The 20,363-nt window shown below is 35.4% G+C and overlaps 1 protein-coding gene across 1 annotated transcript in view; it reads left to right on the forward strand.

Moving 5' to 3' along the window:
- The window catches only part of LOC131680858 (nephrin-like), a 386,752-nt gene that overhangs the window by 208,562 nt on the left and 157,827 nt on the right, over nucleotides 1-20,363 (forward strand). The window contains exon 7 of the mRNA XM_058961572.1: nucleotides 5,629-5,780. Coding sequence (XP_058817555.1) covers nucleotides 5,629-5,780 — 152 coding nt within the window. The remainder of the gene's footprint in view (nucleotides 1-5,628; nucleotides 5,781-20,363) is intronic.

The following is a 20,363-nucleotide window of genomic DNA, read 5'->3' on the forward strand; positions in this document are numbered from 1 at the left end:
GAGTCGAAAGTCGAGAGTCAAGAGTAAAGAGTAAACAGTTCCTTAGGCTCGGTTATGCGGCATCACACTGGTACATATTAGAGAAATGTTTCTGAAAGGGAAGGAACGCTTACCGGAATATTTCTAAAATATAATCTGAGAAATAATAACGCTCCATTCCCCGTTGAAACGATTTCGCCACCTGGACGCCAGTTTGACACTACAGAATGAACTTTATTTACTGTCGACAAGTTTTAAGTCGAGCCGACAAAACCCAGCCCAGTGTTTTTGCTTGAACCCGAAACTGAGTCCGGTTCACCAACACCAACCGCTGTCAGTTCATACATTTTGAAAGCAGTTGAGGTTAGAAACTGACTCATGTCGTTCACGCTTGAGGCAGAAACTAACTCATAGTTTCGGATCTAACTGCTGTCAAATTTCAAATTGTTTGAAACCTGTTTCGAACCTAGGTTATGCGTCACTGAACTGAAAATCGGGTTGGGTTCTAACCTAAAATATATTTCCACCACCACTGTTTTGCGAGAGTCCAACTCAGTTCCATTAAAAACGTTCGTTTGAAGCAACTAACCTGGGTTAGTTTTTGTAGGTCTTCAATCGAAAACGACATCCAGTACTGCAGTGCTAGAAGCTGCTAAATTTTTACTTTCCAATGCTCAATACAATTCTCCTAGAGTATTTACAATTTAGACTGTCATTGAATGCGTGGAAAACGCAGTCAATGACAGTCTAAATTGATGTTTTATCATTTTTCAATAAAATTGCAACATAACCAAGATATATGAAAAATTCATTTTCCATCGTCAACGTAAACTGTCCCTGGTAGCACTGCTCCGTCGGAATCCACAATCAGACTAATTCCAATATTGCGCACTTCCCACCAACCTGGACTCTGCACTTTTAAAGTGCGAGTGATCTCAAAACTGCGAGCTGTCAAAAAACATGTATTTCAAGTGATAGAGATGGTACTTTCATAGACAGACCAGTCGAACTAACCGGTCTATGAGAAGAATTTAATGGAAGACTGGTAAGTGCGCAGTGCAGTTAGAATCCAGTTTTTAGTGCCACAAGCAATAACTTCAGTTCTAGAGCTGGTAGAGGTAATAGTCACATTTATTAACCTTATTTGTTTTTGTGAGCAAAGTTATAGCTGTTTAAAAACGTTGTGGTCCGCAAACAGCATGGGCATGAAGGGGTTAATGCAGACACATGGATATTACTGATATTAATTCTGAATAATTTAGCCAAACAAGTCAAATGGTCCTAAGTGCAAATGGCAATTTCTCTTTGTTTATTTTCTCTTTCGCTAATAACTCAGCAGTTTATACGTTTGTTACTCAACTCTTAGCAGCATAAGCTAGTCGAAATCAAAGTTTTTCGACATATCCTGAAACAATATTGAAAAGTTTTATTATATGACGCCGTAATAATCGAAAGAGAAAGTAAACAAAGAGAGGCTCTCATTTGCACTTAGGACCATTTGACATGTTTGTCGAGTAATCACTTTATAGCTAGATTAATGACAAGAATTTACACAACTTTCCAATTTCATTGAGACGACTTTCTAAAAGTCTTTTACTAGTGAACAAAACAAAGGGGCTGAGTGGAAATAGTGTATTCAGATTGTTAAAAATTCAGTAAATTTCTCAACCTATTGAAATATATCAGTAAATGTTTCTGGAGCAGTTTCATTAACTATTACGCAGTAGCCGTCAGTTTCACTAAAAACACCTCTGAGTTCAAGCTTACTTCATTCTAGCCATTTGGTAACGCTACTTTGATCAGAATTTGTAAAATCATTTTTGTATGAACCACATTCAAATACGTTTTTCGTAAAATAAATTTAAAATATGAACCAGTACGAAAAACATATTCGTTAACCACCTTCCTGATTAACGAGCGTATTTTTCATATAAAGTAAGCCAGAAATGAATTCAATGCTCGCAAACTAGTCCCACAGATCCTATTTGACCCGCTAAAACTTAATCATAAATTTCGAAGCACCATATTGAGATATAAATTAATTGTTTCAACATTTAAAATAAATTCAACGTACCATAATTATTACTGAAAAAATCACCCATAAAAGACGCAATACTTCTTTCTGAGCCACCCCAATAACTAGTAAAATTCATTTCAAATATTTTCCAATATCCAAACAGGAATGCAAAGCACAAACAGTTCTGAAACAAAGTTATGAAGATTTACGACAAAATATTTCTTTTTTGAGCCACCCTAATTGAGCTTGAGCCTGAGCTTGTGCGACCACACCTGGCTGCAACTCCGTTATCGATCGGGACTAGCTGAAGTTGCACAGGGAATCAGTAGATAATTATGCTTGGAAGTAGCAAAACATCTTGCAATGTGCAACTCCTGGTAATCCTAAAGTGTTTTTGATCAATACCGGCGCCGGCCAGGCCCGAACGTAGATCGCGCAAGGAAAGGGAAAGAATGGTTAGTCCGATACTTGCTTTTGCTTTTGCTAGTATCAAAGGAGGAGGATATTTTTGTTAGTAAGAGTATAGAAGTTGGATCTACTTCTTCTTTACCGACGTCAGAGAGGTGATTCCAAACTACCTGGACTAGATATCGATCCACCAATTTCATGGACCGGGGACCAACGGCTTTACTTCGCTTACGAAGGAAGACGTGACCACAGATTTTTTCACCTCAGAAAAATCTCAACGACCTCGGCTGGAATTGAACCCAGGTCAACTGGAATGAGTGGCGGTCACGCTTACCACTCAACCACCGGCGTCGTCATTTCTTTTTTGAGCCACCCTAATTGGTATTAAAGGTTCATTCTAATAAGTTAAAATATCAAATACGACTCAGTGTATTTCGATTGACTTTAAGAAAACTCATGTTAGGCCAACAGTTCGACAGGTGGAGCAACCAGAAGTAATCGCTGTATAGAAGTAACCTACATACAGCTACACCATGAAAAAAATGTATTTTTATTACGTTTAGAAGTTTAACCTAGGCGAAGAACAACATACAACACGCCGTCGAATACAATAACATCAGAACTAAGACCCCCATGTATATAGAAGATGATAAGGTTGGTATTCATGATCTAGTACCGCCCACTAGCGCAGTTTTTTCGAATGAATTAGGACAAAATACCGAGAAGTGGAAACTGTTACGAATGAAACTCGTACAAAACTTTTTCACTGGTCGCGTTGGGATAATCATGCTGTCTAAACCTATTCCTTCTTATATGACTATCGAAAGCAAATCACCGAGGGAAGGAGTAACGCTGATCACTTACCCTGAACAGACCCTTTATCAAAGATTTCAATAAAATACCCAACTAACAGGATGTATGAAAAATATCGAAGCTTGGCATCTTTCTCCTTATTGATATCTTTGCCCATAAACAAGTTCCGTAACCGGAACTACGGAAAACAGACCTCCGAAGCGATTAGTGAAAACGCATGCACTACAGACAGTTCCAACAAGCAGCAACCAACACGTAAATACGACAACGAAAATGCCATGTGCCTCAAAACCAACAACCAGCGCCACCAATAAAGAAGCAAAAGCCGATGAAAACCGTTTCACAACAGTAACCCGTAAGAACAAAGAATAAATAAGAACATTCTACTGCAAGCAGCGAAAATGCAGTACCGACACCAAGATCAGCCCCAGACAAATAAGAAGGGACAGATATATTACGCCAATTCGGATTTGGAAGATTCTGAGAACTGACGGAAGAGGATGTTGTATAAATTAAATATAAAACTCCTTATCTGGCAAGCCATCTGCGGATGCGGCAAAATAATCCAACCCTTTATCATATCCGACACCTTCAATGGCGAATCCCGCCAAAAGGCACTCTGCGCTACTTGAACCTCACACTGTCATGGTCGTATTTGACTTCATGCCACAATGCCCGGACGGCTATAGAAACTAGTAATGTTAAAATTTTTGAACCAACAGGGGTCAACACTCTTAACACTCCGGAACTTTACCCTATTGAGAAATTGTTTCCCATGATAAAAGCAAAGATTCGGAAAGTCCACTTGTAAACTAACTTCATATCCAAAAAGTTTAGTTGAAAAAGTCCAAATAAATCGGTCCTACCATTGACCAAAACCTTACAAAACAGTCAGGATGTGAGTTTCGGATTTGGGAGAAAAGATTCAATAAAGCAATGACATCAAAACAGAATCATAAAGCAAAGTTTCCGTTCCAGATAGTTTGAAGGGAATAGGAAAAATTTCCGGCGACCCTTTTCCCTGTGTTCATTTTTTTTAAATGCAATCGTTACGAGTCTTTTGAAATATATATTTTTGATTTTCCTCAGTCGACTTTTTATTGGGCAACCGCAAATCGTGAATCATTTTAAGTTGCTCTCAACAGATTGACATTTATTATATTAAAAAAATGTTAACCTGCTTGACACCGGAGACTAGTCTTAATACGAAAATAAAACTGTGACTACATTGTTTACATTCCACAAAATTTTAGAATTATTCCAGCTGTCTACGCTGTTCTGAAATCTCCATTTGCAACCGTGCAATGGTCTAACGTATTCTCCGGATACGTCCAGCCAAGAAAAAAACCGCCGTGGGAATTTGTCAACATTACTGCCACATGTCGACTGCCTGCCCAGCCCGGTGAGCCAACTTGAAGTTTGTTTTTCTCCAAACCGGAAAAATTTTATTCACAACCATAAGCACAGCACGGAGATGTTGCCTTGTGTGTGAGAGTGTGTTTTTCTTTTTGCCGGTGCTCCGGCTTGTACTCTCCAGGGCCCCAGGCCAGATTATAATTGGACAAGCTGCAACCGGACTCGCAGGAGGCCTGCGGTTGTTGAGTTCTAATTGAAATTTTTCTTGTTTTGTGGCTATTTCGAGAGCCAATTCATGTCTATTTATCCAGAGGGCCAAATCGGATTGCGATAGCTTCCGTTCGCTTAAAATTGGCCAACATTGCTTGCCTCCGGAAATAATCAATATTATCGTTTGGCAGGATTCGCAAACAACCGGGCTTCTGTCAGTAGCTGGGCGGGCTCATGAGCGCTCTGTTCTGTCTGTTCCAATATCATTATCGTTATCAGATTTTACCCCAGCCACCCAGTTCGCCCAGCTGTGCCATTTTTGTAGGGGAAAAGTACTTGTGATTTGAAAAAAACGCGCTCGACGTCAGCAGCCTTTTCAGCCCAAAAGCATGGCTGAGGCAGCGCAGTGGTGGAACTTTTCAATTACCTACAACCGTCCAAACCCGGGCTGTCGAGGCTCGATTCCCCCCATACCACGGAATTATCACATTTTAGTGGATTATGCGGAAAACTTCTCCAGCCCCACTCACTCCCACAGTAAACGAAAGAAATGAACATCGACGCTAAGTTCGTTCTCTTACTGACAGCACCCCCCTCAAAATGCGGCGGCAGACTGGTTCGTCATGGTGAGCTGGAACAATTTGAGAAGTGTACCGTAAATCCACTCCATTAGATAATCTCGATAGGATTTGTCGGAATGACTCCGCATCATTTTCTGACGGTGTCTGCTTTTTTTTTCCAACTGAAGTCTGCCTCCTTTATAATAAAAATAATATTCCTCCCACAGATGAAAGAAAATCATCAAATAATCATTTTCTCTCTCTTTCTTCTTCCTGTCATTTCAGTGCGTCCCCTGCTGGTGAGACTGCAGGGCAAGAACCGGTCACTGTCCGCGAACCACACGTACGATCTGCAGTGCGAAGTGCACGGATCCCGGCCGGCACCCATCATCACCTGGTGGAAGGGAAGCACCCAAATGCGCGGTCATCACGAGACGGTGAGTTTTATTTTTCGTTTTACGACAGTCATGGGCGAGCGTAGCGAAACCGTACCGTAAACAAGTGAAAGACTGTAGGAGAAAACTATATTAAAATTTGATCATGTTAGAAACATGCTTGCGGGGGTGATGCTACTACTCGATGGGGTAGGCAAATTACATATATCATGGGAAGTTTTGTTAATGCAGGCCTTGGCAAACGGATAGAAGGGAGCCCTACTGGTCAATCTAAAAGAATTATTTCGCGTTGTGTGGAGACAATTCATATAAAATTAAATTAAACACGAGACCTTTAATAATAAATGTTATGCCCCTGTTATTTCAGCAAGAGGAAATCTATCCGATATCTTATGCCTATTCCACTCAACTGCTTCGGACAGATAAATTAAAGAGATAAAAATGGGAACAAAACTCGAATCAATACAGCTACCGATGATTCAAGGGGTAAGCGTGAACATCGGGCTGAGAATCGCTTAAAAAGTGCTTACCCGCAAAACTCGGAAAGGTTGAACCTCCAATGTAAGAACCGGATAAAAATAAATAATTCATTCACAGGAGCTTCCGTCTATCGTGACGTTCAAGATTAAAAGTCGGCTAAACAAAACTGCTTTGTAAGACAGGCAGGGCCGCAGAGAGAAAATACGGGCCCGGGGGGTCCAACGTACGGGCCCCCACCACTGTCTATTGACTGAGTACAAAAAAGTCAATGTTTGAAATCCATTGGAGTTCACTGATATTATGTATAGTACACTAAAATTTTATGTACCATTTTTTTTGCTCCAGTTGTTTGTAGTGCCAATGAAGAAAAAAAAGTAAAGTTTTTTATACTTGGGGAGTTTTTAATACCTCTTCGACACTTTTGGTGACTTTGAGAAGCGCCATTTTTGTCAATAGTATTTATAAAAGTAAGGAAATGGCAAGATTAAAAATGTAGTAATTACAAAAATTAAGAAAATCTAAACGGTGATAAACGGCAAAAGGTAAAAACCAATAGGCAAACTAAATATTAAAAGAATGTACAAAAGTGCTAAAAACAACAAAATCAACCAAATAAACAAATTAATGTCAATTGTCAAAAAATCTTGAAACATTATTGAACAAATGGTGAAAATGATGAAAAATCGATAAGAAAATAGGAAAAAATTTAAGAATCAATGAAAATGAAAAAAACTATTAAAAAGAATTCAAACATTACAATAAAAAATGCATAAAACTGAAAAACTCGATAAATCAAGAATAATAAAATTCATTTAACATTAAAAACAAGACATACTTAAAGCGATAGAAAAAATAAATGAAACATTAAGAATACATAAAACTAAAGGAGTATATATAAAAGACAACAATAAAATAACCATAGAGAAATTAAAAAAAAAATAACGAACCAGAAAATTTCGAAAAGCTGGAAAATTTAAATGGTGAAAAGACAAAAAAGTAACAAAAATTGGAAGTATTGAACAAAAATGAAGCAAACAAACAAAATGGAAAACAAAAAATAGTAGAAAAAGCCAACAAAAATGGAGAAATTAACACGAAAAAAATTAATAAAATGGATATTATTTAAAGAATGGAAAAAGCATTAGAAATGAAATTTGAAATAAATTCAAACAACGAACTAAATGTAAAGTTAAGAAAAAGTGCGCATGGTGTCAAGAAAAGATAAATCAAATATTTTTTAGGGAAATAAAAAAAAATTCAACGTATAGGAAGATGGTCAACAGAAAAAGTACTTTCAAATAGAACGAAAATTAATCTTCGGAAAAAAGTATAAAAATAAATAAAATTATATTAAATGAACAATGGGAATAAATAAAACTAGGAAAAACGGAAAGCTAAAAACTAGAAAATGAGGAAGAAAATAGGAGAAAGGTAAAATATTAAACAATAAGATAAATTTGAATGAATTTGAATAAGTAAAAATGCCTTTGTTAATGCAAAAAATATGAAAAAAGGAAATAGAAAAAGGCTATGACAAGAATAAATGTAGTAAATAGACAAATTCTAATAATTAGATGGAATGATAAAAGAAACAAATAAAAGCAGGGTATTCAAATATGAAACAATAAGAAAAAAAATAAAAAGAAAGCAGAATTTTCTTGAAAAATTGCGAATAAAATAAAATAACACAGAAAAAACTATAAATTAAAGTAAGTGATAGTGATAGCAATAGAAAAATAGCAAAAGTAAGGAACATAAAAAGATGGATAAAATAAAAGTATGCAAATAGATAAAAAGGCAGAATCGTACAATTGTAGAAATACAAATAAAATCTACAACTTGAAAAAATAGATCAATAAAATTTTAACAAAATAAAAAAAATCCATGTAAGAATAAAAAACCTACTGTACGACCCAAAAATCATTTGAAAATTTCAGAATGGAACTTAAAGTATTTTACGAGATATTTCAATTATAACAGGTTTATCACTGGGCGTTTAGTGTAAAATTGCCTTGTTTTAAGTTTATAATTGTAATAACTCGCAAAGTATTTTGATATCAACTCCCAATTTTTATATAATCTTTTTAACATGATTCTTAATATTTTAAGAGAAAAATATGTAAAAAAAATTTGGTCCAGCTTTAAAAAATTCAATTTCTTTCAAATAATTGCAAATTTCATAAATTATATAACAAAAAATATTTTTTTGTAAATTTTTTTAGGTAAGCTCATTTAAAAATGCAACTTTTTTATTTAATATTTTTTTCCATATATCGAATCGTTTCCGAGTTATCAGTGATTGAAAAATGTTCAATTTATTAAACTTCAAAAGTTCAAAAACTAATAACTTGAAAAAAATATCATATTCAGCGAAAACAAAAAATACGTTTCAAAAATAAAGAATGCAAGAAATTTTTTTGGAAAGAATTCAAATTTTTTTTGTAAATCTGACGTGGAATGACCCACATTTCCAACAGGTGTTGTACATCCAACGACCCATTTCAAGAATGCCTGTTCCTACACGTACATTCTGAGGCCGCCTTCTTATACAATAAGCCCCGCGCGAATACATCCACGTATCAATTGGATATTTGCGATATATTAGCACTTCCAGAATGAAAAATATTTTTGTTCCTGGCACGTATTTACAAAGAGGAAAATATTTATGAAGGTAGACAAGCATTGAAAAATGACATGAAACGTTCTCACCAGCTCTGAATAAATAAATTCGTAAGATTTCTGTGAAGAATTCCCCTCCATCCGTGAAATTGTTGCATTCCGAGCAGAAGAAAATAACTGCGGAATACTAAATTTAGGTATCAATACCAACGACTGTTTACCACAATATGGTATTAATGAGCTCTACATAAGAGGTAAAATACAAAAAAAAATAACACAGACGTGTTCTAGAAATAACTATTTGATAATGACACGAGTTATTATAATACCTGAATAATAATAAAACATTTTTCAACCTTTCAACAATAAAATTCACTCTATGGAGATATTCAATAAGGTATTGGTTTGGTATTTGTAGAAAAAACTAGAATACATAAATAATACTAAAATGAAGCATTATACCTCATTGAGGTATTGAGCAGGTTTTAGAAAAATGTTTCTTCAATACCTGCTTAATACCTCAATGAGGTATGATAATCAATTAATACTAAGTATTGGTATGAATACCAAAAAATAGTATACTCGGGTTATTGCCTAGTTATTTTCTCATTGTCGGGATCGGCTACTTAGTTCTAGGCGGTGCTGCGTCTTGCTTCACATACTTCTATGGCAAAGTTGTGACGACAAATTTCTAAGCAAAATCACACATTTCTCGCGATATTTTAACCTACTAACACGTAACTCAACAGGAAAAACTATCTACTAAACGATTCACTTCATTTTTCTGTTGAATGTATTGTATATCACTGAAAAACTTTGAAAAATATTTGACGGCGGATCGACAAACTTTGATTCAGAACTTGTCGATTGTAAACAAAGTTCATTCTGTAACATCAAACTGATGCCCAGGTGGCGAAATCATTGGAGTTCAACGGAGAGCTGGAGCGTTGCCAGAAAATCTTCATTTCCAAGATTATGTTTTAACAAACTTCCGGTAATCATCTGCTACTCTTCAGGAACCTCTGTTTAAGGTTCAACTAAGAAAGCTTGGAAAAGCGACCATCTTGGAAACTGAAAAAGCAGTTTTTTCTCACATCGCTGGAAAAATCTTCAAGAAAATTAATCAATAGTACTCTACCCATGCCCCGAATACGTTGATTCATTTTCATGAGGATTTTTCCAACGGTGGGAGAAAAGACTTCTTTTTTTTCGTTTTCCAAGATGGCCGCTTTTCCAAGATTTCTCAGTAGAACCTTAAGGTGCACCGTTACAATGCTGCTTAGCCGCAAAACCAAGGCCTAGGAATCGAAGCAGCTCAAGGCCGCTGAGGATCTGTCGGGCGAGGTGACCGCCGACCCACCATCGCAAGCAAGCAAACCTGTGATCCACTCGTTTGCCCGGCTTACTCAAACATAGGAGCTATCCCTAGCCGTAGGCGTAGCCACATTGGGTGGTGGAATCAAAATAAAATTGGCAACGTTTACACAATGCAAACGCAAATGAACACTTGGGATGAACGCTTGCATTTTGCAAACACAAATGAACACTTCGGATGACAATAAATTAATATTTAATATTTCGACGAGTTTTGATTCGAGCTAATAATACCCAGGTAACCAATAAGCATACACAATACGTCTTTACGGCTACCTGATGAGCATTTAAGTCGTTTTTGCATTACTGCTGTGCTACGAAAATGCTCTTTTACTGCTGCTGTGAATTTAGATTGCTACTTACTAGCAAGACGTTTTCAAGTAGTTTTTTGAATGCTCAGTAACAACAGTTATGCATAACGAATGCTAATATACTGGAAGAAGCATCTGAAATTTTATTTTTCATGCATACACTAATGCTTGTTAATTACCTGGGTAGGGGCCCTGAAAATCAGGGATGCGTACGGATTAATCTGTGTTGCACAGATTTTCAATGTGCTGCACAGATTTTTAAAACTGCGCAGATTTCCAGTTTTTTTGTTATAATGCACAGACTAGCACATAGGTAAAAACCTTGTGCTAAGGGCGTGTTCAGGAGCGTTTTATTTTGTATAGGAGTTTCAAAGTAGAACTGGAAATGAAACATTCCCATCCCCAGCAGAGCGTTTTGTTTTATAATTTCGAACAGTTTTGTTTTAAAATTTAAAACTGTTATAGGACGCCGTTATTGTTTTTCTGATTTTAAAACACGTTTAGAACTGTGCAAAGTTTTCAGCACAGACACTTAGACCCAATAGACTTGGGAAAAATAAATTTGAATGCAGTAACGCTGAAGGCATGACGAGACATGAATTTCAAACTGAATAGAACATCCGCCAAAACTGCTGCTAGGGACAGCAAGTTCTAGTTTTAAAAATTTTCAGTTGTATATTATAGAACTGTCAAAATTATGAATCTAGAACAGAAACACTCCTGAACATGCTCTTAGTTTTTTTTAACTAAAACTAAAAAAGTTAACGACTTCTTGTTTTGAGACGTACTTACGCGTTTTCCTTAACCCTAGAACGTTGCTCTGGGGTACAAATATAACCCACGCCTTCTTTGGAGCCGTGTGAAGACGAGAATTCGGCATTTGTCGACCTGGAACCCTAACCATAATGCAATTTAGAGTTCCTAGTAAGAGTAGGAAAAGGTGGTATAGCCAGTTTGTTTATAGCTTTCGAGGGAGCAGATGTCAAAGTTGGCGTGGGGTACATTTGTACCCCAGTGTACGGTTGCCGTTAGTGTTTCGTCAGGTGTCGTTCTGTCCGTGCAAATGTGGCTCGTGACAATACCAATTTATATACTGGTTGTTTTACTACATAAGAAACAATTAGTGTTATATAATCATTTTCAATCATTTATTCAATTAATTTAATTTAATTTTGAAGTAAAAAACGCTTTTAATCCACTTAACAGTGTGATGAGACATTTCTTATAACTCTTATCACTCTCTTCGGATATTATATCGTTTGAGAACATTTAGAACTTGATGCTTCGCGATGTTTTTGATAACACATATTACATGGGATAGTGGCAGGACTCAGAGAATCGCTCAAATCAGCATAGGACAACATCAGTGCTAGAAATCTCAAACCAAATCAATGGGAAAGCGAAAAAATGGCCCATAAAATATCTAAATTGTGGTGGGAAAACTGAATTTTCCTAAAGGGGTTATATATTGTACTGAACCAAAAAATCGAATTTTGTTTTTTGAATCGATTTGAAGTTTATACTTTACTCAAATTTCCAACGCGACTGAGAACTAAGAAACCAACGCTTTTTCTTAAAAAAGCGATACTAGCAGCGATACCATTCAAATAAAATCAACAGTGAATATTTCCAGACTTAGTTTCATTTCCTATTTAAGAGCTATTGTGTTTTTTACATCCTAGATTGCATGATTCAGTGATCGAAACCCAAAACTTCATAAAGTATTTGAAATTATTAAATTAAAATTTGCTATTGAAATTGACAAAATGATAGTATCGCCCCTTTGGCGATTATTTACTTTTTCGGTCCCACTTATCAGCATTGAAGTATCGCCGTTGCGTTTTTTTACAATAACTAACGTTTTACACCACCGATTTCGTCCGGGTTTTTTCAATAGCGATCATTGTTACTATTTACAGCTGGCATCAGCTTAATAATCCTAAAAAATACGAAAAAAACAGTTTCGCCTCTAAACTGCTAGCAAAAAAAGTATCGCCCTGTTTGTTTGCATGGAGCTTGGAGGGCGAAACTTTAAATAAACAAACAAAATACAGTTTCGCCCGTTGTATTTTTTGCTTAGTTTAAGAAAGCAATATCGTAGAATCAAAATTTTTAGGTTAATTTGTTGCGTTTCAAAGCCCTCATGTATGAAAAAAGCCTTATGTTTACATTTATTAGTATCGCCCTTTTCACAAAAAAGCATTGAAATGAAATCGCAGCTCCTGATATCACGCTATCTCTGAAGTGCATGCGTGCATAGTTCCAAATTTTACTTCGACATCGACTTTTTCTAAAGGTGACTTCCCAGTAGTATCCTTGATTTGAATTATTATCGCTAATCCTAATGCCAAAGAACAAATAAAAACCTCACGAAAACGAACCGTTTGGGAAAATCACCATCATTACTGGAATTTTCATTTTCACGAAACTTTTCGATAACCTTCCGTCACTTGCGTTAATGCAGTGGGTGCACAGTGCTCTGAAAATCTAGCGAAATCATCTTAGGGCACCAGCGGGTCTAATTCAGAGCTATCTGCGTGGCGAGTTAAATCTGTAAAGAACACTAAAAATTAATTTCTATTCCATAATTTTCAGTTCAGCAATTCGAGAGATCGTGCTCACCGCAAGCCATGAAAAATAGACTACGTTGTGAAGCGATGGTCACTATTTATTAAAAAATCACGGTTAAACAAAAAATAAAACTATTAAAAAATTTCAAATAGTTTATAATTTTCACAAACTTATTAGGAAAAATTGTTTTATAAGCTTTCGTAATATTGTGTAGGAAAAAAGCTGAAAATTTCAGTATTTTCTGCAACATATAAACCCTTAAGTATACCAATTAATTGATATACGAATTGGAATAGGTTCGCCAAATTTTGGAAGAAGTCTATAAAATAACCCCTTGAAAGCTACCTAAAAATTGTTGTAGTTCGATGCAATAAAAAATCCCCAAAAATGAAATGTACCTATTAATGTGAAACACAGTGAATAATACATACAATAAAGACCCATTTTTATCAGTCTCATGGCGTATTTTAGGCTGACAAAATGGGGACATTGACTAAATCGGGCAATTTTTTTTCTTTATAATAAACTGAAGCTGTTAAAATATCCTTCCCGTCCCTTGAGGTAGTCTGATAACTATTTCTGATTATGATGAACTTTTTATTTTTGTATATTAACATCTTCATGATAAGGAAAACATGCTCAAGAAAGGATTTACTCGAATTCAGTCTTGTTCGTCTGCTAGAGCCCATCAAACATGTGTGCATATTTGGCTGATAAAATCGGGGTTTCAATGTATTATAATAGATATTCAGCATTCGAAAAAGTTTCTTGTGAACGAGTGTAGAACGACTTTGTTTCTACTTACTTGAAATAAGCGGCGTAGCCAGAAATTCGAAGTTTGGATGGGGTTTGGTGAAAATCGATCATACTGTTCAAACGGCATAATTCCGAAACCGTAATTTTTGAAGTTTTAAAATTATGCAGAATTAATTTTTCAGAAAATAGTAACAGAGTGTCTTAAGCGAATTTGTTGAGACCCTATTGTAGTCATGAATATTAACTTGAGAAAATTCACCATAAATACTTCTTGGACGATATGCCGTCAAAATTATTTTATCAAATGGTGCGCTGTTTAATGTTTATAAAACTCATCGAAGATACTAAACCTCCGAAATTGGCGGTTTCAAAATGATGCTATCTTGACCTTAAATTACTGTTTTTGAACATTTGACCTATACATATAATTGGTCATACAACAAAAATCAAATGCTCATCACAATCGATAAGGACCTGCTAGAGTCGAATGCAAATCGTCATTTTTCATAAATTTCTCTTTATATTCGGAAAGTGTTATTCTCGTTATTAATCATATTACGTTTTCGTCTCAACTCGACGCATTCCCAAAATAAAAACCTGTTTTAATCCACCTAGTGGTGCAGTTTGTCCAGACTACGATTCCATGGCTGGTTATGTTCAATACAATGGTGGAAATGAATATTACATGTTCAGTACGATTTGCACATACATACAATGGATCGACAGCCACGATCTTGAGATACTATGTGATACTGAAACATCGCTTGAAACCAGCGGCGGATCATGGAGAAAGATCAGGGAGGTCCAGGTCCTGCCGAAAATTTTCAACGTGTTAAGAAATTTTAAACTAGTTTTAATTTTAAAGTAGCAACCCCTCACTGCATACTCCCTCCGGGCCGGAATGATTGACGATTTTTAGAGTGATTACATAACCTTTCTATATGAGAAAGACAAAAATGTACCAAAGTCCAAAGAAGTCAATTTTTGTCAAACATCTCAATGTTTCATGCATTTTAAAATCATTTGGCATCAGGAAAACAAATTTGATTTTGAAAATTTTTCATTTCAGTTTATATGGGAATTTGCTGTGTGATTGCACTCTTTAACTCGTAACTCCGGAACCGGAAGTCCAATTAATAAAAAAAATTCAATAGCAACCGATGGGAAGGTTGTACCTTTCATTTGAGACTAACTTTGTGCAAATCGGTCCAGCCATCTCTGAGAAACAGAGTTCACATTTTTTTTCCACATACACACATACACACACATACATACACACACAAAGACATTTTCCTATCTCGACGAACTGAGTCGATTGGCATACGACACTCGGCCCTCCGGGTCGGGATTAGATTGACGAATTTTAGAGTGAATGAGAACGGCAAAAACATTTTTAGCAAATGTTGAAAGTTATGCATTTTTTTGGTGAGTAGTTCTGTTTCATAGACATTAAATCAATTTTAACTTCGCTTCCTATTAAATAAAGACCCTTATTACAGTACATTTCTACAAAAATGAGATTAACTTGAAAATAAATCTGAGGATTATGATTGATTACAGAACTCTGGAATTTTCTATTGGAATGTTTTCAGGCAGGAATTTGATATTGATGCAATTAGACAACTGTGAACTCAAGACCAATAGATCAGTTACATATCAGGACCCCATTCCGACAATTTATCAAAAGTCCTCATGATGTTTACAACAACAGGTTATCAATCTACAGATCAGATAATTGTTATTGTAATATTGAATTAAATCAGTTTGCATCAATAAATTTTCAACTTCAATCCAATTTTTTTTTGTGTGGTGGGGGGGATTGTATGGTGTTAAACCCCAAAACCTTCTATTGGGTACGTCGTTGCTTGGAGTTATTTATTTCGCTTTTCATTTTCCGATATGTTTCAGATCGATCCGATGGTTATAAGTTAGAAAAATTGCAGTCAGAAGGTTCGCACAAATGAACATTTTTGTAGTGATAAGTTATCAAGTTCCTTCCAGACAACTTGGAAGTGTTCGGTGATTATTTCTATCGGTTGTAGATAGTAAAATGAAATACAAAATTCGTTTTATCGAAATAATGTTTAGCTTATTTCAATGGATTATTACTATATTGAACAATAAATAGGCGACCAAGAGTAATCCACAAACAACAAGCCATAACTTTTAAAGTATTCAAAATAGATATTTGAAGTCTTCAGTAAAATTATTCGCAAAAGTAAGAGCTACAAATTTGCTGAAGGCATCATTTCGATATAATCACTTTCAAGAAAATTTGTGAAAATATCTCACTCATAGGGGGATTAATCAGCAAAAGCACAATACCAAAAGAAAGGGCATATTACCTCCATTAAATTCTCCGAAGATACTATTGACCTAAAATAAGCCGTTTTGGCGGTAATAATAAATTACATGTTTTTGGTCATATTTCTGGCAATGGGAAATGATAAAAATCTTTCGTCCGCATTTAATGTTAAATATCTCTTTTCATAATAGTCCGATTTCAGCAATCTATAGCTTAAAGCTGTCTGAAAACATATGAATTGTTAGTCTATATTGTCAATTTCGGCAGATAATTTAAAAAAACTGCAAAAAACTCCATTTTTACGCATTCAAACATTCATATCTTCGAAACTAAACATCAGAATCAAAAACAAATTAATAGCGTTCATACTGTTTTTTAGTTCTTTCATTTAAAATTGGTTTGGATAAGATCGGTTCAGTCATTGCTGAGAAACACGAATGAGAATTTGTCCGTTACATACACACACACACACACAGACATTGTCCCAAATCGTCGAGCTGAGTCGATTGGTATATAAGACTCGGCCCTCCGGGCCTCGGAAAAAATCTTGAAAGTTTGAGCGAATTCTATACATTTCTTTTATAAGAAATGTAAAAAATCGTTCGCATTTTTGCAAATTTTTATTGTTTTATTGTTTATTTTTTATAGTTTTCAAAAAGTGGCTCGCAAGTATAATTTGCGTTTTGCGTTACCAATGTACTACTGGTCAGAATTTTTTTTTAATTTTAATTTCCATACCATTTGGTAATTTCCAAAACCTGATTTTTTACTTTTACTCTTCCAAATAATTGCACTTTTTCAAAAATATCGAAATTCCATTTTATTACATTTCTAGACCATTCTTTCAACTTTTAGAATAATTTGATTTTTTTTTGAATCGGCTTTAAATTCGCAAAGTTATAGTAGTTTTGGTGAAAAAAGTCAAAACCACGATTTTTTCACTTTTTTTGTTCAAACCAATTAATGTATCGTTGATTCAATAAATTCCGTACTTTCACTTACACAGCTGTTTTCGCAATTAAAAAACGTGTTTAATCCACCTAACAGTGTGATGAGACATTTCTTATAATTCTTGTCACTCTTCGGATATTATATCGTTTGAGAACATTTAGAACTTGATGCTTCGCGATGTTTTTGATAACACATACTATATGGGATAGTGGCAGGACTCAGAGAATCGCTCAAATCAGCATAGGACAACATCAGTGCTAGAAATCTCAAACCAAATCAATGGGAAACCGAAAAAATGGCCCATAAAATAGACATACCAACGAATTACGAATTATTGTTAATAAAATATCTATATTGTGGTGGGAAAACTGAATTTTCCTAAAGGGGTTATATATTGTACTGAGCCAAAAAAAATCGAAATTTTTTTTGAATCGATTTGAAGTTTATACTTTACTCAAATTTCCAACGCGACTGAGAACTAAGAAATCAACGCTTTTTCTTGAAAAGGGCGATACTGGCAGTGATACCATACAAAGAAAATCAACAGTGAATATTTCCAAACATGGTTTTATTCCATATTTAAGAACTATTGTGTTTTTTGACATCCTAGCTTGCATGATTCAGTGATCGAAACCCAAAACTTCACAAAGTATTTGAAATTATTAAATTAAAATTTGTTTTTGCTATTGAAATTGACAAAATGATAGTATCGCCCCTTTGGCGATTGTTTACTTTTTCGGTCCCATCTATCAGCATTGAAGCATCGCCCTTACGTTTTTTTACAATAACTACCGTTTTACACCACCGATTTCGTCCGGGTTTTTTCAATAGAGATCATTGTTACTATTTACAGCTGGTATCAGTTTGATAATCCTAAAAAATACGAAAATAACAGTTTCGCCTCTAAACTGCTAGCAAAAAAAGTATCGCCCTGTTTGTTTGCATGGAGCGTGGAGGGCGAAACTTTAAATAAACAAACAAAAATACAGTTTCGCCCGTTGTATTTTTTGCTGTAGTTTAAGAAAGCAATATCGTAGAATCAAAATTTTTAGGTTAATTTGTTGCGTTTCAAAGCCCTCATTCGCATGTAAGAAAAAAGCCCTATGTTTACATTTGTAAGTATCGCCCTTTTCACAAAAAAGCGTTGAAATGAAATCGCAGCTCCTGATATCACGCTATCTCTGAAGTACATGCGTGCATAGTTTCAAATTTTACTTCGACATCGACTTTTTCTAAAGGTGACTTCCCAGTAGTATTCTTGATTTGAATTATTATCGCTAATCCTAATACCAAAGAACAAATAAAAACCTCACGAAAACGAACCGTTTGGGAAAACCATAATCATTACTGGAACTTTCATTTTCACGAAACTTTTCGATAACCTTCCGTCACTTGTGTTAATGCACTGGGTGCACAGTAGGGTGACAAAAAAATGACCCATATCGGCCCACCTCTGCGTCGATTCCTAGTCCCACCAGGAGTACTTGCACCAAATTTGAAGCAAATCGGACAAGTCTAACTACCGGACCAACGGGCCTGAAATTTGTATGGGAATTTTCAGCAATTTACATGGAGATCACTGTATGCACTGTATGCATCGTATTATCACTGTAAGTGAAAATAAGAAGGATAATTGAATTGTCTACAACTTTGTCGAAGACTGCAAGTAAATCCGACTTTGTTAAAAGAAGTTATTAAACTTTTAACGAAGTGATGTCTGAGTCAGTTTTGCATGGGGCCTTATAGTGCATGGTTGTGTATCAGTACTCGATTCACACGAACTAAACATTTTTGTGAAATAATCGTTAGGTTTAGCTCAATGGTATGTTCAGAAGAATTATAGTAAATAATACGAGTCATTGATTAGAAAATTTTAGTTCCACCTGTTACCGCATAGAGGGCGCCAACACTAACTTTTCAACGGAGAGAGATAGAAATTTGGTGTCTTCTACAAAGTTATAGAACAGGCATTTTCCAGTATTTCTTCTGAGCATCTTGATACTCTATCTCTCTTCTATGAAAAGTTAGTAGTGGCGCCCTCTATGGAGTAAGTTAGTAGTGGTCACAGGTGGAACTAAAATTTTCCAACCAAAACATAACTCGTATTATTTACTATAATTCTTGTAAACGTACTATTCGGCTAAATCTATCCATTATTTCACAAAAATATATAGTTCGCGGGAGTCGAGTACTGATACACAACCATGCACTGCTAGGCCCCATGCAAAACTGACTCAGACATCTCTTCGTTAAAAGTTTAATAACTTCTTTTAACATAGCCGGATTTACTAGCAGTCTTCGACAAAGTTGTAGATAATTAAAATATCTTTCTTATTTTCACTTACAGTGATAATACGTTGTATACAGTGCCACTTAGCGGCGAAAATACGAGCTAGTGAGTTTTCTCCATGTAAATTGTTGAAAAATCCAATATAAACTTCAGGCACGTTGGTCCGGTAGTTAGACTTGTCCGATTTGCTTCAAATTTGGTACAAGTACTCCTGGTGGGACTAGGAATCGACTCAGGGGTGGGCCGATTGAGTTTTCAAAAATTCATCATTTTTCTGGGAAGTCTAGTGCACAGTGCTCTAAAAATCTAGTGAAATCGTCTTAGGGCACCAGCGGGTCTGAAATGAATACTAAAAATTAATTTCTATTCCATAATTTTCAGTTCAGCAATTCGAGAGTTCGTGCTCACCGCAAACCATGAAAAATAGACTACGTTGTGAAGCGATGATCACTATTTATTAAAAAATCACGGTTAAATAAAAAATAAAACTATTAAAAAATTTCAAATAGTTTATAATTTTCACAAACCTATTAGGAAAAATTGTGTAATAAGCTTTCGTAATATTGTGTAGGAAAAAAGCTGAAAATTTGAAAAGAAATCTGAGGATTATGATTGATTACAGAACTCTGGAATTTTCTATTGGAATGTTTTCAGGCATGAATTTGATATTGATGCTATTAGACAACTGTGAAATCAAGACCAAAAGATTAGTTACATATCAGGACCCCATTCCGACAATTTATCAAAAGTCCTCATGATGTTTACAACAACAGGTTATCAATCTACGGATCAGATAATGTTATAGTAATATTGAATTAAATCAGTTTGCATCAATAAATTTTCAACTCCAATCCAATATTTTTTTGTGTGGTGGGGGGGGGGGGGGGGTGTATGGTGTTAAAACCTTCTCTTGGCTACGCCGTTGCTTGGAGTTATTTATTTCGCTTTTCATTTTCCGAAAGGTTTCA

This window comes from Topomyia yanbarensis, chromosome 2, assembly GCF_030247195.1.
Source record: "Topomyia yanbarensis strain Yona2022 chromosome 2, ASM3024719v1, whole genome shotgun sequence".
Taxonomy (NCBI): Eukaryota; Metazoa; Arthropoda; class Insecta; order Diptera; family Culicidae; genus Topomyia; species Topomyia yanbarensis.